The sequence below is a fragment of the Petromyzon marinus genome (assembly GCF_048934315.1).
Source record: "Petromyzon marinus isolate PM22_M1 ecotype Great Lakes invasive population chromosome 67 unlocalized genomic scaffold, UKy_Petmar_22M1.pri1.0 chr67_unloc.6, whole genome shotgun sequence".
In the NCBI taxonomy this organism is placed as follows: domain Eukaryota; kingdom Metazoa; phylum Chordata; class Hyperoartia; order Petromyzontiformes; family Petromyzontidae; genus Petromyzon; species Petromyzon marinus.
The window spans coordinates 1,218,239-1,233,820 of record NW_027422596.1 but is presented as its reverse complement, the minus strand read 5'-3'; the positions used below and the strand labels follow the sequence as shown (position 1 = coordinate 1,233,820).

At 53.9% G+C, this 15,582-nt stretch overlaps 1 protein-coding gene across 1 annotated transcript in view; it reads left to right on the top strand.

The window, feature by feature from the left end:
- LOC142907981 (disintegrin and metalloproteinase domain-containing protein 28-like) overlaps positions 1-11,354 on the top strand; it is a 62,155-nt gene extending 50,801 nt beyond the window's left edge. The window contains exons 7-8 of the mRNA XM_076058068.1: positions 4,733-4,778; positions 7,839-11,354. Coding sequence (XP_075914183.1) covers positions 4,733-4,778; positions 7,839-7,919 — 127 coding nt within the window. The 3' untranslated portion in view covers positions 7,920-11,354. The remainder of the gene's footprint in view (positions 1-4,732; positions 4,779-7,838) is intronic.
- The last annotated feature ends 4,228 nt before the right edge of the window (positions 11,355-15,582 follow it).

The following is a 15,582-nucleotide window of genomic DNA, read 5'->3' as shown; positions in this document are numbered from 1 at the left end:
CTGCTGTCAGTAGCAGCAGTAGGGCTGTGTGGCCCAGCCTAGGGGTACCCCCAGTGTCAGCTGTCTCTCTACATCAGCCTGCTGTCAGTAGCAGCAGTAGGGGCTGTGTGGTCTAGCCTAGGGGTACCCCCAGTGGCAGCTGTCTCTGCATCAGCCTGCTGTCAGTAGTAGCAGTAGGGGGCTGTGTGGTCTAGCCTAGGGGTACCCCCAGTGTCAGCTGTCTCTCTATATCAGCCTGCTGTCAGTAGCAGCAGTAGGGGGCTGTGTGGTCTAGACTAGGGGTACCCCCAGTGGCAGGTGTCTCTGCATCAGCCTGCTGTCAGTAGTAGCAGTAGGGGGCTGTGTGGTCTAGCCTAGGGGCACCCCCAGTGTCAGCTGTCTCTCTACATCAGCCTGCTGTCAGTAGTAGCAGTAGGGGGCTGTGTGGCCTAGCCTAGGGGTACCCCCAGTGTCAGCTGTCTCTGTACATCAGCCTGCTGTCAGTAGTAGCAGTAGGGGACTGTGTGGCCTAGCCTAGGGGTACCCCCAGTGGCAGCTGTCTCTCTACATCAGCCTGCTGTCAGTAGTAGCAGTAGGGGCTGTGTGGCCTAGCCTAGGTGCACCCCCAGTGTCAGCTGTCTCTCTACATCAGCCTGCTGTCAGTAGTAGCAGTAGGGGGCTGTGTGGCCTAGCCTAGGGGTACCCCCAGTGTCAGCTGTCTCTCTATATCAGCCTGCTGTCAGTAGCAGCAGTAGGGGCTGTGTGGTCTAGCCTAGGGGTACCCCCAGTGTCAGCTGTCTCTGTACATCAGCCTGCTGTCAGTAGCAGCAGTAGGGGGCTGTGGTCTAGCCTAGGGGTACCCCCAGTGTCAGCTGTCTCTCTACATCAGCCAGCTGTCAGTAGCAGCAGTAGGGGGCTGTGTGGTCTAGCCTAGGGGTACCCCCAGTGGCAGCTGTCTCTCTACATCAGCCTGCTGTCAGTAGCAGCAGTAGGGGCTGTCTCGCCTAGCCTAGGGGTACCCCCAGTGGCAGCTGTCTCTCTACATCAGCCTGCTGTCAGTAGCAGCAGTAGTGGGCTGTGTGGCCTAGCCTAGGGGCACCCCCAGTGTCAGCTGTCTCTCTACATCAGCCTGCTGTCAGTAGCAGCAGTAGTGGGCTGTGTAGTCTAGCCTAGGGGTACCCCCAGTGTCAGCTGTCTCTGTGCATCAGCCTGCTGTCAGTGGTAGCAGTAGGGGGCTGTGTGGTCTAGCCTAGGGGTACCCCCAGTGTCAGCTGTCTCTCTACATCAGCCTGCTGTCAGTAGCAGCAGTAGGGCTGTGGTCTAGCCTAGGGGCACCCCCAGTGGCAGCTGTCTCTCTACATCAGCCTGCTGTCAGTAGTAGCAGCAGTAGGGGCTGTGGTCTAGCCTAGGGGTACCCCCAGTGGCAGCTGTCTCTCTACATCAGCCTGCTGTCAGTAGCAGCAGTAGGGGCTGTGTGGTCTAGCCTAGGGGTACCCCCAGTGTCAGCTGTCTCTGTGCATCAGCCTGCTGTCAGTAGCAGCAGTAGGGGGCTGTGTGGTCTAGCCTAGGGGCACCCCCAGTGTCAGCTGTCTCTCTACATCAGCCTGCTGTCAGTAGTAGCAGTAGGGGCTATGTGGTCTAGCCTAGGGGTACCCCCAGTGTCAGCTGTCTCTCTACATCAGCCTGCTGTCAGTAGCAGCAGTAGGGGCTGTGTGGTCTAGCCTAGGGGTACCCCCAGTGTCAGCTTTCTCTACATCAGCCTGCTGTCAGTAGCAGCAGTAGGGGCTGTGTGGTCTAGCCTAGGGGTACCCCCAGTGTCAGCTGTCTCTCTACATCAGCCTGCTGTCAGTAGTAGCAGTAGGGGCTGTGTGGACTAGCCTAGGGGCACCCCCAGTGTCAGCTGTCTCTCTACATCAGCCTGCTCTCAGTAGTGGCAGTAGGGGCTGTGTGGTCTAGCCTAGGGGCACCCCCAGTGGCAGCTGTCTCTCTACATCAGCCTGCTGTCAGTAGCAGCAGTAGTGGGCTGTGTGGTCTAGCCTAGGGGCACCCCCAGTGTCAGCTGTCTCTGTGCATCAGCCTGCTGTCAGTAGCAGCAGTAGGGCTGTGGTCTAGCCTAGGGGTACCCCCAGTGTCAGCTGTCTCTCTACATCAGCCTGCTGTCAGTAGCAGCAGTAGGGGGCTGTGTGGTCTAGCCTAGGGGTACCCCCAGTGTCAGCTGTCTCTCTACATCAGCCTGCTGTCAGTAGTAGCAGTAGGGGCTGTGGCCTAGCCTAGGGGTACCCCCAGTGGCAGCTGTCTCTCTACATCAGCCTGCTGTCAGTAGCAGCAGTAGGGGCTGTGTGGTCTAGCCTAGGGGCACCCCCAGTGTCAGCTGTCTCTCTACATCAGCCTGCTGTCAGTAGTAGCAGTAAGGGCTGTGGCCTAGCCTAGGGGCACCCCCAGTGTCAGCTGTCTCTCTACATCAGCCTGCTGTCAGTAGTAGCAGTAGGGGCTGTGGCTTAGCCTAGGGGCACCCCCAGTGTCAGCTGTCTCTCTACATCAGCCTGCTGTCAGTAGTAGTAGTAGGGGGCTGTGTGGCCTAGCCTAGGTGCACCCCCAGTGGCAGCTGTCTCTCTACATCAGCCTGCTGTCAGTAGTAGCAGTAGGGGGCTGTGTGGCCTAGCCTAGGGGTACCCCCAGTGTCAGCTGTCTCTGTACATCAGCCTGCTGTCAGTAGCAGCAGTAGGGGGCTGTGGTCTAGCCTAGGGGTACCCCCAGTGGCAGCTGTCTCTCTACATCAGCCTGCTGTCAGTAGCAGCAGTAGGGGCTGTGGTATAGCCTAGGGGCACCCCCAGTGTCAGCTGTCTCTCTACATCAGCCTGCTGTCAGTAGCAGCAGTAGGGGCTGTGTGGCCTAGCCTAGGGGCACCCCCAGTGTCAGCTGTCTCTGTGCATCAGCCTGCTGTCAGTAGTAGCAGTAGGGGGCTGTGTGGTCTAGCCTAGGGGCACCCCCAGTGTCAGCTGTCTCTCTACATCAGCCTGCTGTCAGTAGTAGCAGTAGGGGGCTGTGGTCTAGCCTAGGGGTACCCCCAGTGGCAGCTGTCTCTCTACATCAGCCTGCTGTCAGTAGCAGCAGTAGGGGGCTGTGTGGCCTAGCCTAGGGGCACCCCCAGTGGCAGCTGTCTCTCTACATCAGCCTGCTGTCAGTAGCAGCAGTAGGGGCTGTGTGGTCTAGCCTAGGGGCACCCCCAGTGGCAGCTTTCTCTCTACATCAGCCTGCTGTCAGTAGCAGCAGTAGGGCTGTGGCCTAGCCTAGGGGTACCCCCAGTGTCAGCTGTCTCTCTACATCAGCCTGCTGTCAGTAGCAGCAGTAGGGCTGTGGTCTAGCCTAGGGGTACCCCCAGTGTCAGCTGTCTCTCTACATCAGCCTGCTGTCAGTAGCAGCAGTAGGGGGCTGTGTGGTCTAGCCTAGGGGCACCCCCAGTGTCAGCTGTCTCTCTACATCAGCCTGCTGTCAGTAGTAGCAGTAGGGGGCTGTGTGGCCTAGCCTAGGGGCACCCCCAGTGTCAGCTGTCTCTGTACATCAGCCTGCTGTCAGTAGCAGCAGTAGGGGGCTGTGTGGCCTAGCCTAGGGGTACCCCCAGTGTCAGCTGTCTCTGTACATCAGCCTGCTGTCAGTAGCAGCAGTAGGGGGCTGTGGTCTAGCCTAGGGGTACCCCCAGTGGCAGCTGTCTCTGTACATCAGCCTGCTGTCAGTAGTAGCAGTAGGGCTTTGTGGTCTAGCCTAGGGGTACCCCCAGTGTCAGCTGTCTCTGTACATCAGCCTGCTGTCAGTAGCAGCAGTAGGGGCTGTGTGGCCTAGCCTAGGGGCACCCCCAGTGTCAGCTGTCTCTGTGCATCAGCCTGCTGTCAGTAGCAGCAGTAGGGGCTGTGGCCTAGCCTAGGGGTACCCCCAGTGGCAGCTGTCTCTCTACATCAGCCTGCTGTCAGTAGTAGCAGTAGGGGCTGTGTGGCCTAGCCTAGGGGCACCCCCAGTGGCAGCTGTCTCTCTACATCAGCCTGCTGTCAGTAGCAGCAGTAGGGGCTGTGTGGCCTAGCCTAGGGGCACCCCCAGTGGCAGCTGTCTCTCTACATCAGCCTGCTGTCAGTAGCAGCAGTAGGGGCTGTGGTCTAGCCTAGGGGCACCCCCAGTGGCAGCTGTCTCTCTACATCAGCCTGCTGTCAGTAGCAGCAGTAGTGGGCTGTGTGGTCTAGCCTAGGGGCACCCTCAGTGTCAGCTGTCTCTGTGCATCAGCCTGCTGTCAGTAGTAGCAGTAGGGGCTGTGTGGTCTAGCCTAGGGGCACCCCCAGTGTCAGCTGTCTCTCTACATCAGCCTGCTGTCAGTAGCAGCAGTAGGGGCTGTGTGGTCTAGCCTAGGGGTACCCCCAGTGTCAGCTGTCTCTCTACATCAGCCTGCTGTCAGTAGTAGCAGCAGTAGGGGGCTGTGTGGTCTAGCCTAGGGGCACCCCCAGTGTCAGCTGTCTCTGTACATCAGCCTGCTGTCAGTAGCAGCAGTAGGGGGCTGTGTGGCCTAGCCTAGGGGCACCCCCAGTGGCAGCTGTCTCTCTACATCAGCCTGCTGTCAGTAGTAGCAGTAGGGCTCTCTGGTCTAGCCTAGGGGTACCCCCAGTGTCAGCTGTCTCTCTACATCAGCCTGCTGTCAGTAGCAGCAGTAGTGGGCTGTGTGGTCTAGCCTAGGGGCACCCCCAGTGGCAGCTGTCTCTGTGTTTTGCAGATATTCTCAACACTTGGAAGAGATGCAGAGCATACCGGACATACAGGTGATGATGGTGGTGGTGATGGTGGTGGTGGTGGTGGTGATGGTGGTGATGGTGGTGGTGGTGGTGATGGTGGTGATGATGGTGGTGGTGATGGTGGTGATGATGGTGGTGGTGATGGTGGTGATGATGGTGGTGATGGTGGTGGTGATGGTGGTGGTGATGGTGGTGATGGTGGTGGTGGTGGTGATGATGGTGGTGATGATGGTGGTGATGATGGTGGTGGTGGTGATGGTGGTGGTGGTGGTGGTGATGATGGTGGTGGTGATGGTGGTGGTGATGGTGGTGATGGTGGTGGTGGTGATGGTGGTGATGGTGGTTATGGTGGTGATGATGGTGATGGTGGTGGTGATGGTGGTGATGGTGGTGGTGGTGGTGATGGTAGTGGTGGTGATGGTGGTGGTGATGGTGGTGGTGATGGTGGTGGTGATGGTGGTGGTGGTGGTGATGATGGTGGTGATGGTGGTGGTGGTGGTGATGGTGGTGGTGGTGGTGATGATGGTGGTGGTGATGGTGGTGGTGATGGTGGTGATGGTGGTGGTGGTGGTGATGGTGGTGATGGTGGTGGTGATGATGGTGGTGATGATGGTGGTGGTGATGATGGTGGTGATGGTGATGGTGGTGATGGTGGTGATGGTGGTGGTGATGATGATGATGGTGGTGATGGTGGTGGTGGTGGTGATGATGGTGGTGATGGTGGTGATGATGGTGGTGATGGTGATGGTGGTGGTGATGGTGGTGATGGTGGTGATGGTGGTGATGATGGTGGTGATGGTGATGGTGGTGGTGATGGTGATGATGGTGGTGATGGTGGTGGTGGTGGTGATGATGGTGGTGATGGTGGTGATGATGGTGGTGATGGTGATGGTGGTGATGGTGATGATGGTGGTGATGATGGTGGTGGTGAATTGTGGTGGTGGTGGTGATGGTGATGGTGGTGATGATGGTGGTGATGATGGTGGTGGTGATGGTGGTGGTGGTGGTGATGGTGGTGGTGGTGATGACGGTAATGGTGATGGTGGTGGTGATGGTGGTGATAATGGTGGTGGTGATGATGATGGTGGTGATGGTGGTGGTGGTAGTGATGGTGATGGTGGTTATGACGGTGATGGTGGTGGTGATGATGGTGGTGGTGATGGTGGTGATGGTGGTGGTGATGGTGGTGGTGATGATGGTGATGGTGGTGATGGTGGTGATGATGGTGGTGATGGTGGTGGTGATGGTGGTGGTGATGACGGTAATGGTGATGATGGTGGTGGTGATGGTGGTGATAATGGTGGTGGTGATGATGATGGTGATGATGGTGGTGATGGTGGTGATGGTGATGGTGGTGATGGTGGTGATGGTGATGGTGGTGATGGTGATGATGGTGATGATGGTGATGGTGGTGGTGGTGATGGTGGTAATGGTGGTGGTGGTGGTCGTGGTGATGATGGTGGTGGTGGTGATGATGATGGTGGTGATGGTGGTGATGATGGTGGTGATGGTGGTGATGGTGGTGATGGTGGTGGTGGTAGTGATGGTGATGGTGGTGATGATGGTGATGGTGGTGATGGTGGTGATGATGGTGGTGATGGTGATGGTGGTGATGGTGATGATGGTGGTGATGACAGTGATGGTGGTGATGGTGGTGATGATGGTGGTGATAGTGGTGGTGGTGGTGGTGATGGTGGTGATGATGTTGGTGGTGATGGTGGTGATGGTGGTGATGATGGTGGTGATGGTGGTGGTGGTGATGGTGGTGGTGATGGTGGTGGTGATGGTGGTGGTGATGGTCGTGATGGTGGTGGTGGTGATGACGGTGATGGTGATGATGGTGATGGTGGTGATGGTGATGATGGTGGTGGTTGTGATGGTGGTGGTGATGGTGGTGGTGATGGTGGTGATGATGCTGGTGGTGGTGGGGGTGGTGCTGATGGTGCTGATGGTGATGATGGTGGTGATGATGGTGGTAGTGATGGTAGTGGTGGTGGTGTTGGTGATAGTGGTGATGATGGTGGTGGTGATGGTGATGTTGGTGATGGTGGTGATGGTGATACTGGTGATCGTGCTGATGATAATGATGATGATGCTGATGATGATGCTGCTGCTGATGATGCTGCTGCTGATGATGCTGTTGCTGATGATGATGCTGATGATGATACTGATGATGATGATACTGATGATGATGCTCATGATGCTGCTGCTGATGATGCTGCTGATGTTGCTGCTGCTGATGATGCTGGTACTGATGATGATGATGATAATACTGATGATGATGCTGCTGATGATGCTGCTGATGATGATGGTGGTACTGATGATGATGATGATAATACAGTTGATGATGCTGCTGATGATGCTGCTGATGATAATGGTGGTATTGATGATGATGATAATACTGGTGATGATGCTGCTGATGATGATAATACTGATGATGCTGCTGCTGATGATACTGATGATGATGATACTGATGATGATGCTCATGATGCTGCTGCTGATGATGCTGCTGATGATGATATTGATTATGATGATGATACTGATGATGATGATACTGATGATGATGCTGATGTTGCTGCTGCTGATGATGCTGGTACTGATGATGATGATGATAATACTGATGATGATAAACCTGATGATGATGCTGCTGATGATGCTGCTGCTGCTCATGATGCTGCTGATGATGATGATACTGTTGATACTGATGATGATGATACTGAAGATGATAATACTGATGATGCTGATGATGATGCTAATGAGGATGATACTGATGATGATACTGAGGATGCTTCTGCTGCTGCTGCTGATGATGATGATGCTGATGATGATGGTGCTGCTGCTGCTGCTGATGGTGATGCTGCTGATGATGCTGCTGATGATGATGATAATGATGATGTTGATGCTGATGATGCTGCTGCTGATGATGCAGATGATGATACTGATGATGATGATACTGATGTTGATACTGATGATGCTGCTGCTGATGATACTGATGTTGATACTGATGATGATGCTGCTGCTGATGATGCTGATGATGCTGCTGCTGCTGCTGATGATGATGCTGATGATGATGTTGATTCTCTGCAGGCAAAGCGGCCACCTCCTCCACCGCCCGCCCAGACCAGAGACCATCTGGTGAGCCCCATAGAGACCCACAGAGACCCATAGAGACCCACAGAGACCCATAGAGACCCACAGAGACCCACAGAGACCCATAGAGACCCATAGAGACCCACAGAGACCCACAGAGACCCATAGAGACCCATAGAGACCCACACCCATAGAGACCCATAGAGACCCATAGAGACCCACAGAGACCCATAGAGACCCATACTCATAGAGACCCATAGAGACCCATACTCATAGAGATCCATAGAGACCCATACTCATAGAGACCCATAGAGACCCATAGAGACCCATAGAGACCCATACTCATAGAGACCCACAGAGACCCATAGAGACCCACAGAGACCCATAGAGACCCATAGAGACCCATACTCAGAGACCCACAGAGACCCATAGAGACCCATAGAGACCCATGATCATAGAGACCCATACTCATAGAGACCCACAGAGACCCATAGAGACCCATAGAGACCCATAGAGACCCATACTCATAGAGACCCACAGAGACCCATAGAGACCCATACTCATAGAGACCCACAGAGACCCATACTCAGAGACCCATAGAGACCCATACTCATAGAGACCCACAGAGACCCATACTCAAAGAGACCCATAGAGACCCATACTCATAGAGACCCATACTCATAGAGACCCACAGAGACCCATACTCATAGAGACCCACAGAGACCCATACTCAGAGACCCATAGAGACCCATACTCATAGAGACCCACAGAGACCCATACTCAAAGAGACCCACAGAGACCCATACTCATAGAGATTCATACTCATAGAGACCCATAGAGACCCATACTCATAGAGACCCATAGAGACCCATACTCATAGAGACCCATAGAGACCCATACTCATAGAGACCCATAGAGACCCATACTCATAGAGACCCATAGAGACCCTTACTCATAGAGACCCATAGAGACCCATAGAGACCCATACTCATAGAGACCCATAGAGACCCATACTCATAGAGACTCATAGAGACCCATACTCATAGAGACCCATACTCATAGAGACCCACAGAGACCCATACTCATAGAGACCCATAGAGACCCATACTCATACTCATAGAGACCCATAGAGACCCCTACTCATAGAGACCCTTACTCATAGAGATCCATACTCATAGAGACCCATAGAGACCCATACTCATAGAGACCCAGAGAGACCCATACTCATAGAGACCCATAGAGACCCATACTCATAGAGACCCATAGAGACCCATACTCATAGAGACCCATAGAGACCCATAGAGACCCATACTCATAGAGACCCATACTCATAGAGACCCAGAGAGACCCACAGAGACCCATAGAGACCCATACTCATAGAGAGCCATAGAGACCCATACTCATAGAGACCCATAGAGACCCATACTCATAGAGACCCATAGAGACCCACACCCATAGAGACCCATAGAGATCCATAGAGACCCATACTCATAGAGACCCATAGAGACCCATAGAAACCCACACTCATAGAGACCCATACTCATAGAGACCCACACTCATAGAGACCCATAGAGACCCATAGAGACCCACACTCATAGAGACCCATACTCATAGAGACCCACACTCATAGAGACTCATAGAGACCCATAGAGACCCATACTCATAAAGACTCATAGAGACCCATAGAGACCCATAGAGACCCATACTCATAGAGACCCATAGAGACCCATAGAAACCCACACTCATAGAGACCCATACTCATAGAGACCCACACTCATAGAGACCCATAGAGACCCATAGAGACCCACACTCATAGAGACCCATACTCATAGAGACCCACACTCATAGAGACTCATAGAGACCCATAGAGACCCATACTCATAGAGACTCATAGAGACCCATAGACACCCATAGAGACCCATACTCATAGAGACCCATAGAGACCCATACTCATAGAGATCCATAGAGACCCATAGACACCCATAGAGACCCATACTCAGAGACCCACAGAGACCCATAGAGACCCATAGAGACCCATACTCATAGAGATCCATAGAGACCCATAGACACCAATAGAGACCCATACTCATAGAGACCCATAGAGACCCATAGAGACCCATACTCATAGAAACCCATAGAGACCCATAGAGATCCATAGAGACCCATAGAAACCCACACTCATAGAGACCCATACTCATAGAGACCCACACTCATAGAGACCCATAGAGACCCATAGAGACCCATAGAGACCCACACTCATAGAGACCCATACTCATAGAGACCCACACTCATAGAGACTCATAGAGACCCATAGAGACCCATACTCATAGAGATCCATAGAGACCCATAGACACCCATAGAGACCCATACTCATAGAGACTCATAGAGACCCATAGACACCCATAGAGACCCATACTCATAGAGACCCATAGAGACCCATAGAGACCCATACTCATAGAGATCCATAGAGACCCATAGACACCCATAGAGACCCATACTCATAGAGACCCATAGAGACCCATAGAGACCCATAGAGACCCATAGAGACCCATACTCACAGAGACCCATAGAGACCCATAGAGACCCATAGAGACCCATAGAGACCCATACTCATAGAGATCCATAGAGACCCATAGACACCCATAGAGACCCATACTCATAGAGACCCATAGAGACCCATAGAGACCCATAGAGACCCATACTCATAGAGATCCATAGAGACCCATAGAGACCCATACTCATAGAGACCCATAGAGACCCATAGAGACCCATAGAGACCCATACCCATAGAGATCCATAGAGACCCATAGACACCCATAGAGACCCATACTCATAGAGACCCATAGAGACCCATAGAGACCCTTAGAGACCCATACTTATAGAGATCCATAGAGACCCATAGACACCCATAGAGACCCATACTCATAGAGACCCATATAGACCCATAGAGACCCATAGAGACCCATACTCATAGAGACCCATAGAGACCCATAGATACCCATAGAGACCCATACTCATAGAGACCCATAGAGACCCATAGAGACCCATAGAGACCCATAGAGACCCATACTCATAGAGACCCATACTCATAGAGACCCACACTCATAGAGACCCATAGAGACCCATAGAGACCCATAGAGACCCATAGAGACCCATACTCATAGAGACTCATAGAGACCCATACTCATAGAGACCCATACTCATAGAGACTCATAGAGACCCATACTTATAGAGACCCATACTCATAGAGACCCATAGAGACCCATAGAGACCCATAGAGACCCATAGAGACCCATAGAGACTCATAGAGACCCACTCTGTGTGCTGCAGTGCCGGTATCCTCATAGGTGCTGCTCGTTAACTGCACTTGCCCCTACAGCCCTGCTAGAGGCTACCTGGGGGAGCTTTGTCTGTGTGTGTCTAACACAGCACTTGCCCCTACAGCCCTGCTAGAGGCTACCTGGGGGAGCTTTATCTGTGCGTGTGAGACACAGCACTTGCCCCTACAGCCCTGCTAGAGGCTACCTGGGGGAGCTTTGTCTGTGTGTGTCTAACACTGCACTTGCCCCTACAGCCCTGCTAGAGGCTACCTGGGGGAGCTTTGTCTGTGTGTCTAACTGCACTTGCCCCTACAGCCCTGTTAGAGGCTACCTGGGGGAGCTTTGTCTGTGTGTGTGTCTAACTGCACTTGCCCCTACAGCCCTGCTAGAGGCTACCTGGGGGAGCTTTGTCTGTGTGTCTAACTGCACCTGCCCCTACAGCCCTGTTAGAGGCTACCTGGGGGAGCTTTGTCTGTGTGTCTAACTGCACTTGCCCCTACAGCCCTGCTAGAGGCTACCTGGGGGAGCTTTGTCTGTGTGTGTCTAACACAGCACTTGCCCCTACAGCCCTGCTAGAGGTTACCTGGGGGAGCTTTATCTGTGTGTGTCTAACACAGCACTTGCCCCTACAGCCCTGCTAGAGGCTACCTGGGGGAGCTTTGTCTGTGTGTGTGAGACACAGCACTTGCCCCTACAGCCCTGCTAGAGGCTACCTGGGGGAGCTTTATCTGTGCGTGTGAGACACAGCACTTGTCCCTACAGCCCTGCTAGAGGCTACCTGGGGGAGCTTTGTCTGTGTGTGTCTAACACAGCACTTGCCCCTACAGTCCTGCTAGAGGCTACCTGGGGGAGCTTTATCTGTGTGTGTCTAACACAGCACTTGCCCCTACAGCCCTGCTAGAGGCTACCTGGGGGAGCTTTGACTGTGTGTCTAACACTGCACTTGCCCCTACAGCCCTGCTAGAGGCTACTTGGGGGAGCTTTATCTGTGCGTGTGAGACACAGCACTTGCCCCTACAGCCCTGCTAGAGGCTACCTGGGGGAGCTTTGTCTGTGTGTGTGTGCGTGTCTGTCTGTGTGTGTGACTGTGTGTGTGTGTGTCTGTGTGTATGTGTGACTGTGTGTATGTGTGTGTATGTGTTTACCCCCTACCTCCTCGCGGTGCCGGACGGGCAACTCTAGCTTGGACAGTGCTGTGGGGGAAGATCCAATTTTGATTGGCTCCTCCCCTCATGACATATGTGTCCACCACAGGGGCTAAACGGGGGCTCTGGACGGGTGCGAGGGGCTGGTAACCCCTCCACCTTCAATTAATTACCATGAAACGACGAGTTAAACTGAAATATGTAACTAATAAGCTTGTGCCGGAGGCCCCGGGGGGCCAGGCGTCTATGACGTCTCCTGGCCAAACCCCAATTGGCGGAGACAGGAGATTGAATATCTACCCTCGGGGCTCCTCCAGAAACAAGGAAAAGCCACTACGGGTGGCCACGTGGAATGTTCGAACGCTCACTGCAGAGGAGAGGCTGCCACTCCTCTGTCGGGAGCTGGACCGGTACCGCCTGGATCTGGTGGACCGGCTCTGGCTCCTGCCACCATGAGGGGTGGACAGTCCTCTACTCGGGGCAGCAGACTGCCCAACAACAGGGTGTGGGTCTTCTTTTGAACAAAAGAATGAAGGGGCGTGGGAGCGTGGCGGTGAGGTGTGGGAAGCTGTAAGCCCCAGGCTACTTTGGGCTCGCCTTCCCATCAACCGGAGGCGAGGAATGGTGGTCGTGGTTACTTATGCCCCCACCGAAGATGAACATCCGTGGAGGGATGCAGGCAAAGCCGATGAGTCAGATGCCTTCTATGACCTCCTGTCACAGGTGCTGGCTAAAGTGGCCCCTCGGGATAGAGTCATCATGTTGGGTGACTTCAATGCCCGAGTTGGTCATGATACTGGCACCTGGTCTGGAGTGATTGGAGGGCATGGGCCAGATCAGCTCAATAACAACGGTAGGAGGCTGCTAGATTTTTGTGCAGCCCATGGGCTTGTAATTACCAACACGCTGTTCCGGCATCGGCGCATCCACACAACATCATGGATGCATGCCGGGTCCAAGCAAGAACATCTGCTGGACTACATAGTGACGGACCAGCGGATGCGAGCCCATGTCCTTGACACTAGGACCTACCGTGGAGCTGATCTGCCCTCTGACCATCGACTAGTCATCTGTAAGATGCGCCTGCCATTCTTCCACTCCGGTGGTGGGTGTACACCCAGGACCCCATTCCAACCTAAAGTGGCCTGGTCTCAGTTATCTGATGAAAGTTGCAAGCGAGAATTTCATCATCGCTTGCGGCTGGGATTGGCATCGTCCCCGACTCCTCCTGATGTCGAGGGTAAATGGGCGAGGTTTAGGACTGTGACTCATGCAGCTGCAATGGCTGCTTTGGGTACGCGGTCCAGACCTCCCCAGAGACCCTGGCTGACAGAGGAGGTGTTCAGGATGGTTGAGAAAAAGCGACAGGCCCACTGTCATCGGCTACAGAATCCCACGTCAGAGAATGAGGAGGCTTACCGCAGCCTTCGCTCGGAGGTTCGGAGAGCCGTGAGGTGCTGCAAGGATGGGTGGTGGTCGCGGGTTGCTGAGGAGATGGAGTCTGCCTCAGTGGCCCGTGATCACAAATCTCTATTTAACTCCATCAAAAAGTAACCTGCAGCACCACACCTGTTACCATCATTAGAGGAAAAAACGGTGATCCAATCTCCGACCGCCAGGAACAGGTTTGCAGATTTGCTGAGCATTTCTGTGAGGTCCTGGGGGAGGGAAAATCCCTCAGCCAGGAAAACATCGTGGCACAAAGTGAGGATGACCCTGCTGAGGCTGCGGTGCCACAAATATTGGAAGAAGTCACCCCCTGTGAGTGGCTGGCTGAGGTGCCATCTGTTGAGGAAGTTCTGAAGGCGATCCGGAGTCTGAGACCGGGAAAGGCAGCGGGCAGAGATGATCTCCCAAGCGAAATGCTGAGGGAGGGTGGCGTTTGTGCACAGACTGCCCTATATGACATCATAACAACAGTCTGGACCACTGGACGGGTTCCGCAGGATTGGAAGGATGCCCTGGTGGTCCCCCTTTTTAAGAAGGGGGACCGCACAGACTGTAACAACTACAGGGGCATCTCACTCCTGAGTGTGCCGGGAAAGGTCCTGGCAAGGATTATTCAGCATCGCCTTGCCAGGCACGCTGAGGAGAGGCTTGCGGAGCCCCAATGCGGTTTCAGGAAAGGGCGGTCCTGCACAGATGCCATATTTTCTGTCCGTCTGCTACAGCAGAGGTGTAGGGAATTCCAACAAGACCTACATCTCTGCTTTATTGACCTGGTCAAGGCCTATGATACCATCAGTAGGCCTGGGCTCTGGGTCGTTCTTCGTGCTTTTGGAGTACCTGACCCTCTGCTCACGATCATTAAGGACCTTCATGATGGTGAGCGGGCCCGGGTAAAACTACGTGGCCGGGAGTCGGATCCATTCCCTGTACATCTTGGGGTGCGACAGGGATGTCCTCTGGCTCCCACATTATTTAACATCTATTTCGACCACGTAGTTTGTGAAGCCTTCAGTAACTGTACCGGAGGAATTTCCATTTGGTACAGATACAATGGGAGGCTGATCGATGCCCGGGTGCGGTCAAGGGATGGCTCCCTATTGCTCAACCACGTTATGTATGCTGATGATTTGGTAATAGCTGCTCAGTCAGAGGAGGAGTTGGAGACGCTGCTGCTGAGACTGGAGCGTGCCACTAAGAGGTGGGGCCTTACCATCAGCCCCACCAAAACTAAGCACCTTCCTGGGTATTTTGTAGCATCGGACACTCCACCCCCACAACTCCCAATCGGTGATGGGGCAGTTGTGGAGAGAGTGGAGAGTTTCCCATACCTGGGCAGTGTGCTTATGACTGGCTCCAGTTTACCAGCAGAGGTCTCACTCCAAATCAGTCGAGCGGCAATATCTTTTCATCGGTTGCGTAACGCTGTGTGGAAGCTACCTGGTCTGTCGCTCCGCACTAAGCTTCAGGTCTTCTCGGCCACGGTCATTCCCTCCCTTCTCTACGCTTGCAAAACGTGGACCCCCCTAATGGAACATCTTCGCCGGTTAGAAACATTTAGGCTGGCCTGCCTACGATTCATCCTGGGTTTAACCAGACTGGATTGTGTGAGGAGCTCACAAATCCTTGAAAGATCTGGGCAGGGTCCCATCGGTGAGCTCCTCCGGCAGGCAAGGCTGCGATGGCTGGGTCATGTAGCCCGCATGCCCAGCCACCGCATGCCGAAACAGCTTTTGTTTGGCCGGATTGAGGGGGCTAAGCGGGCGCGGCACGGGCTAGAGAAGAGATGGAGTGATGTGGTACAGGAGAACGTGGAGCTGAGTGGACTTG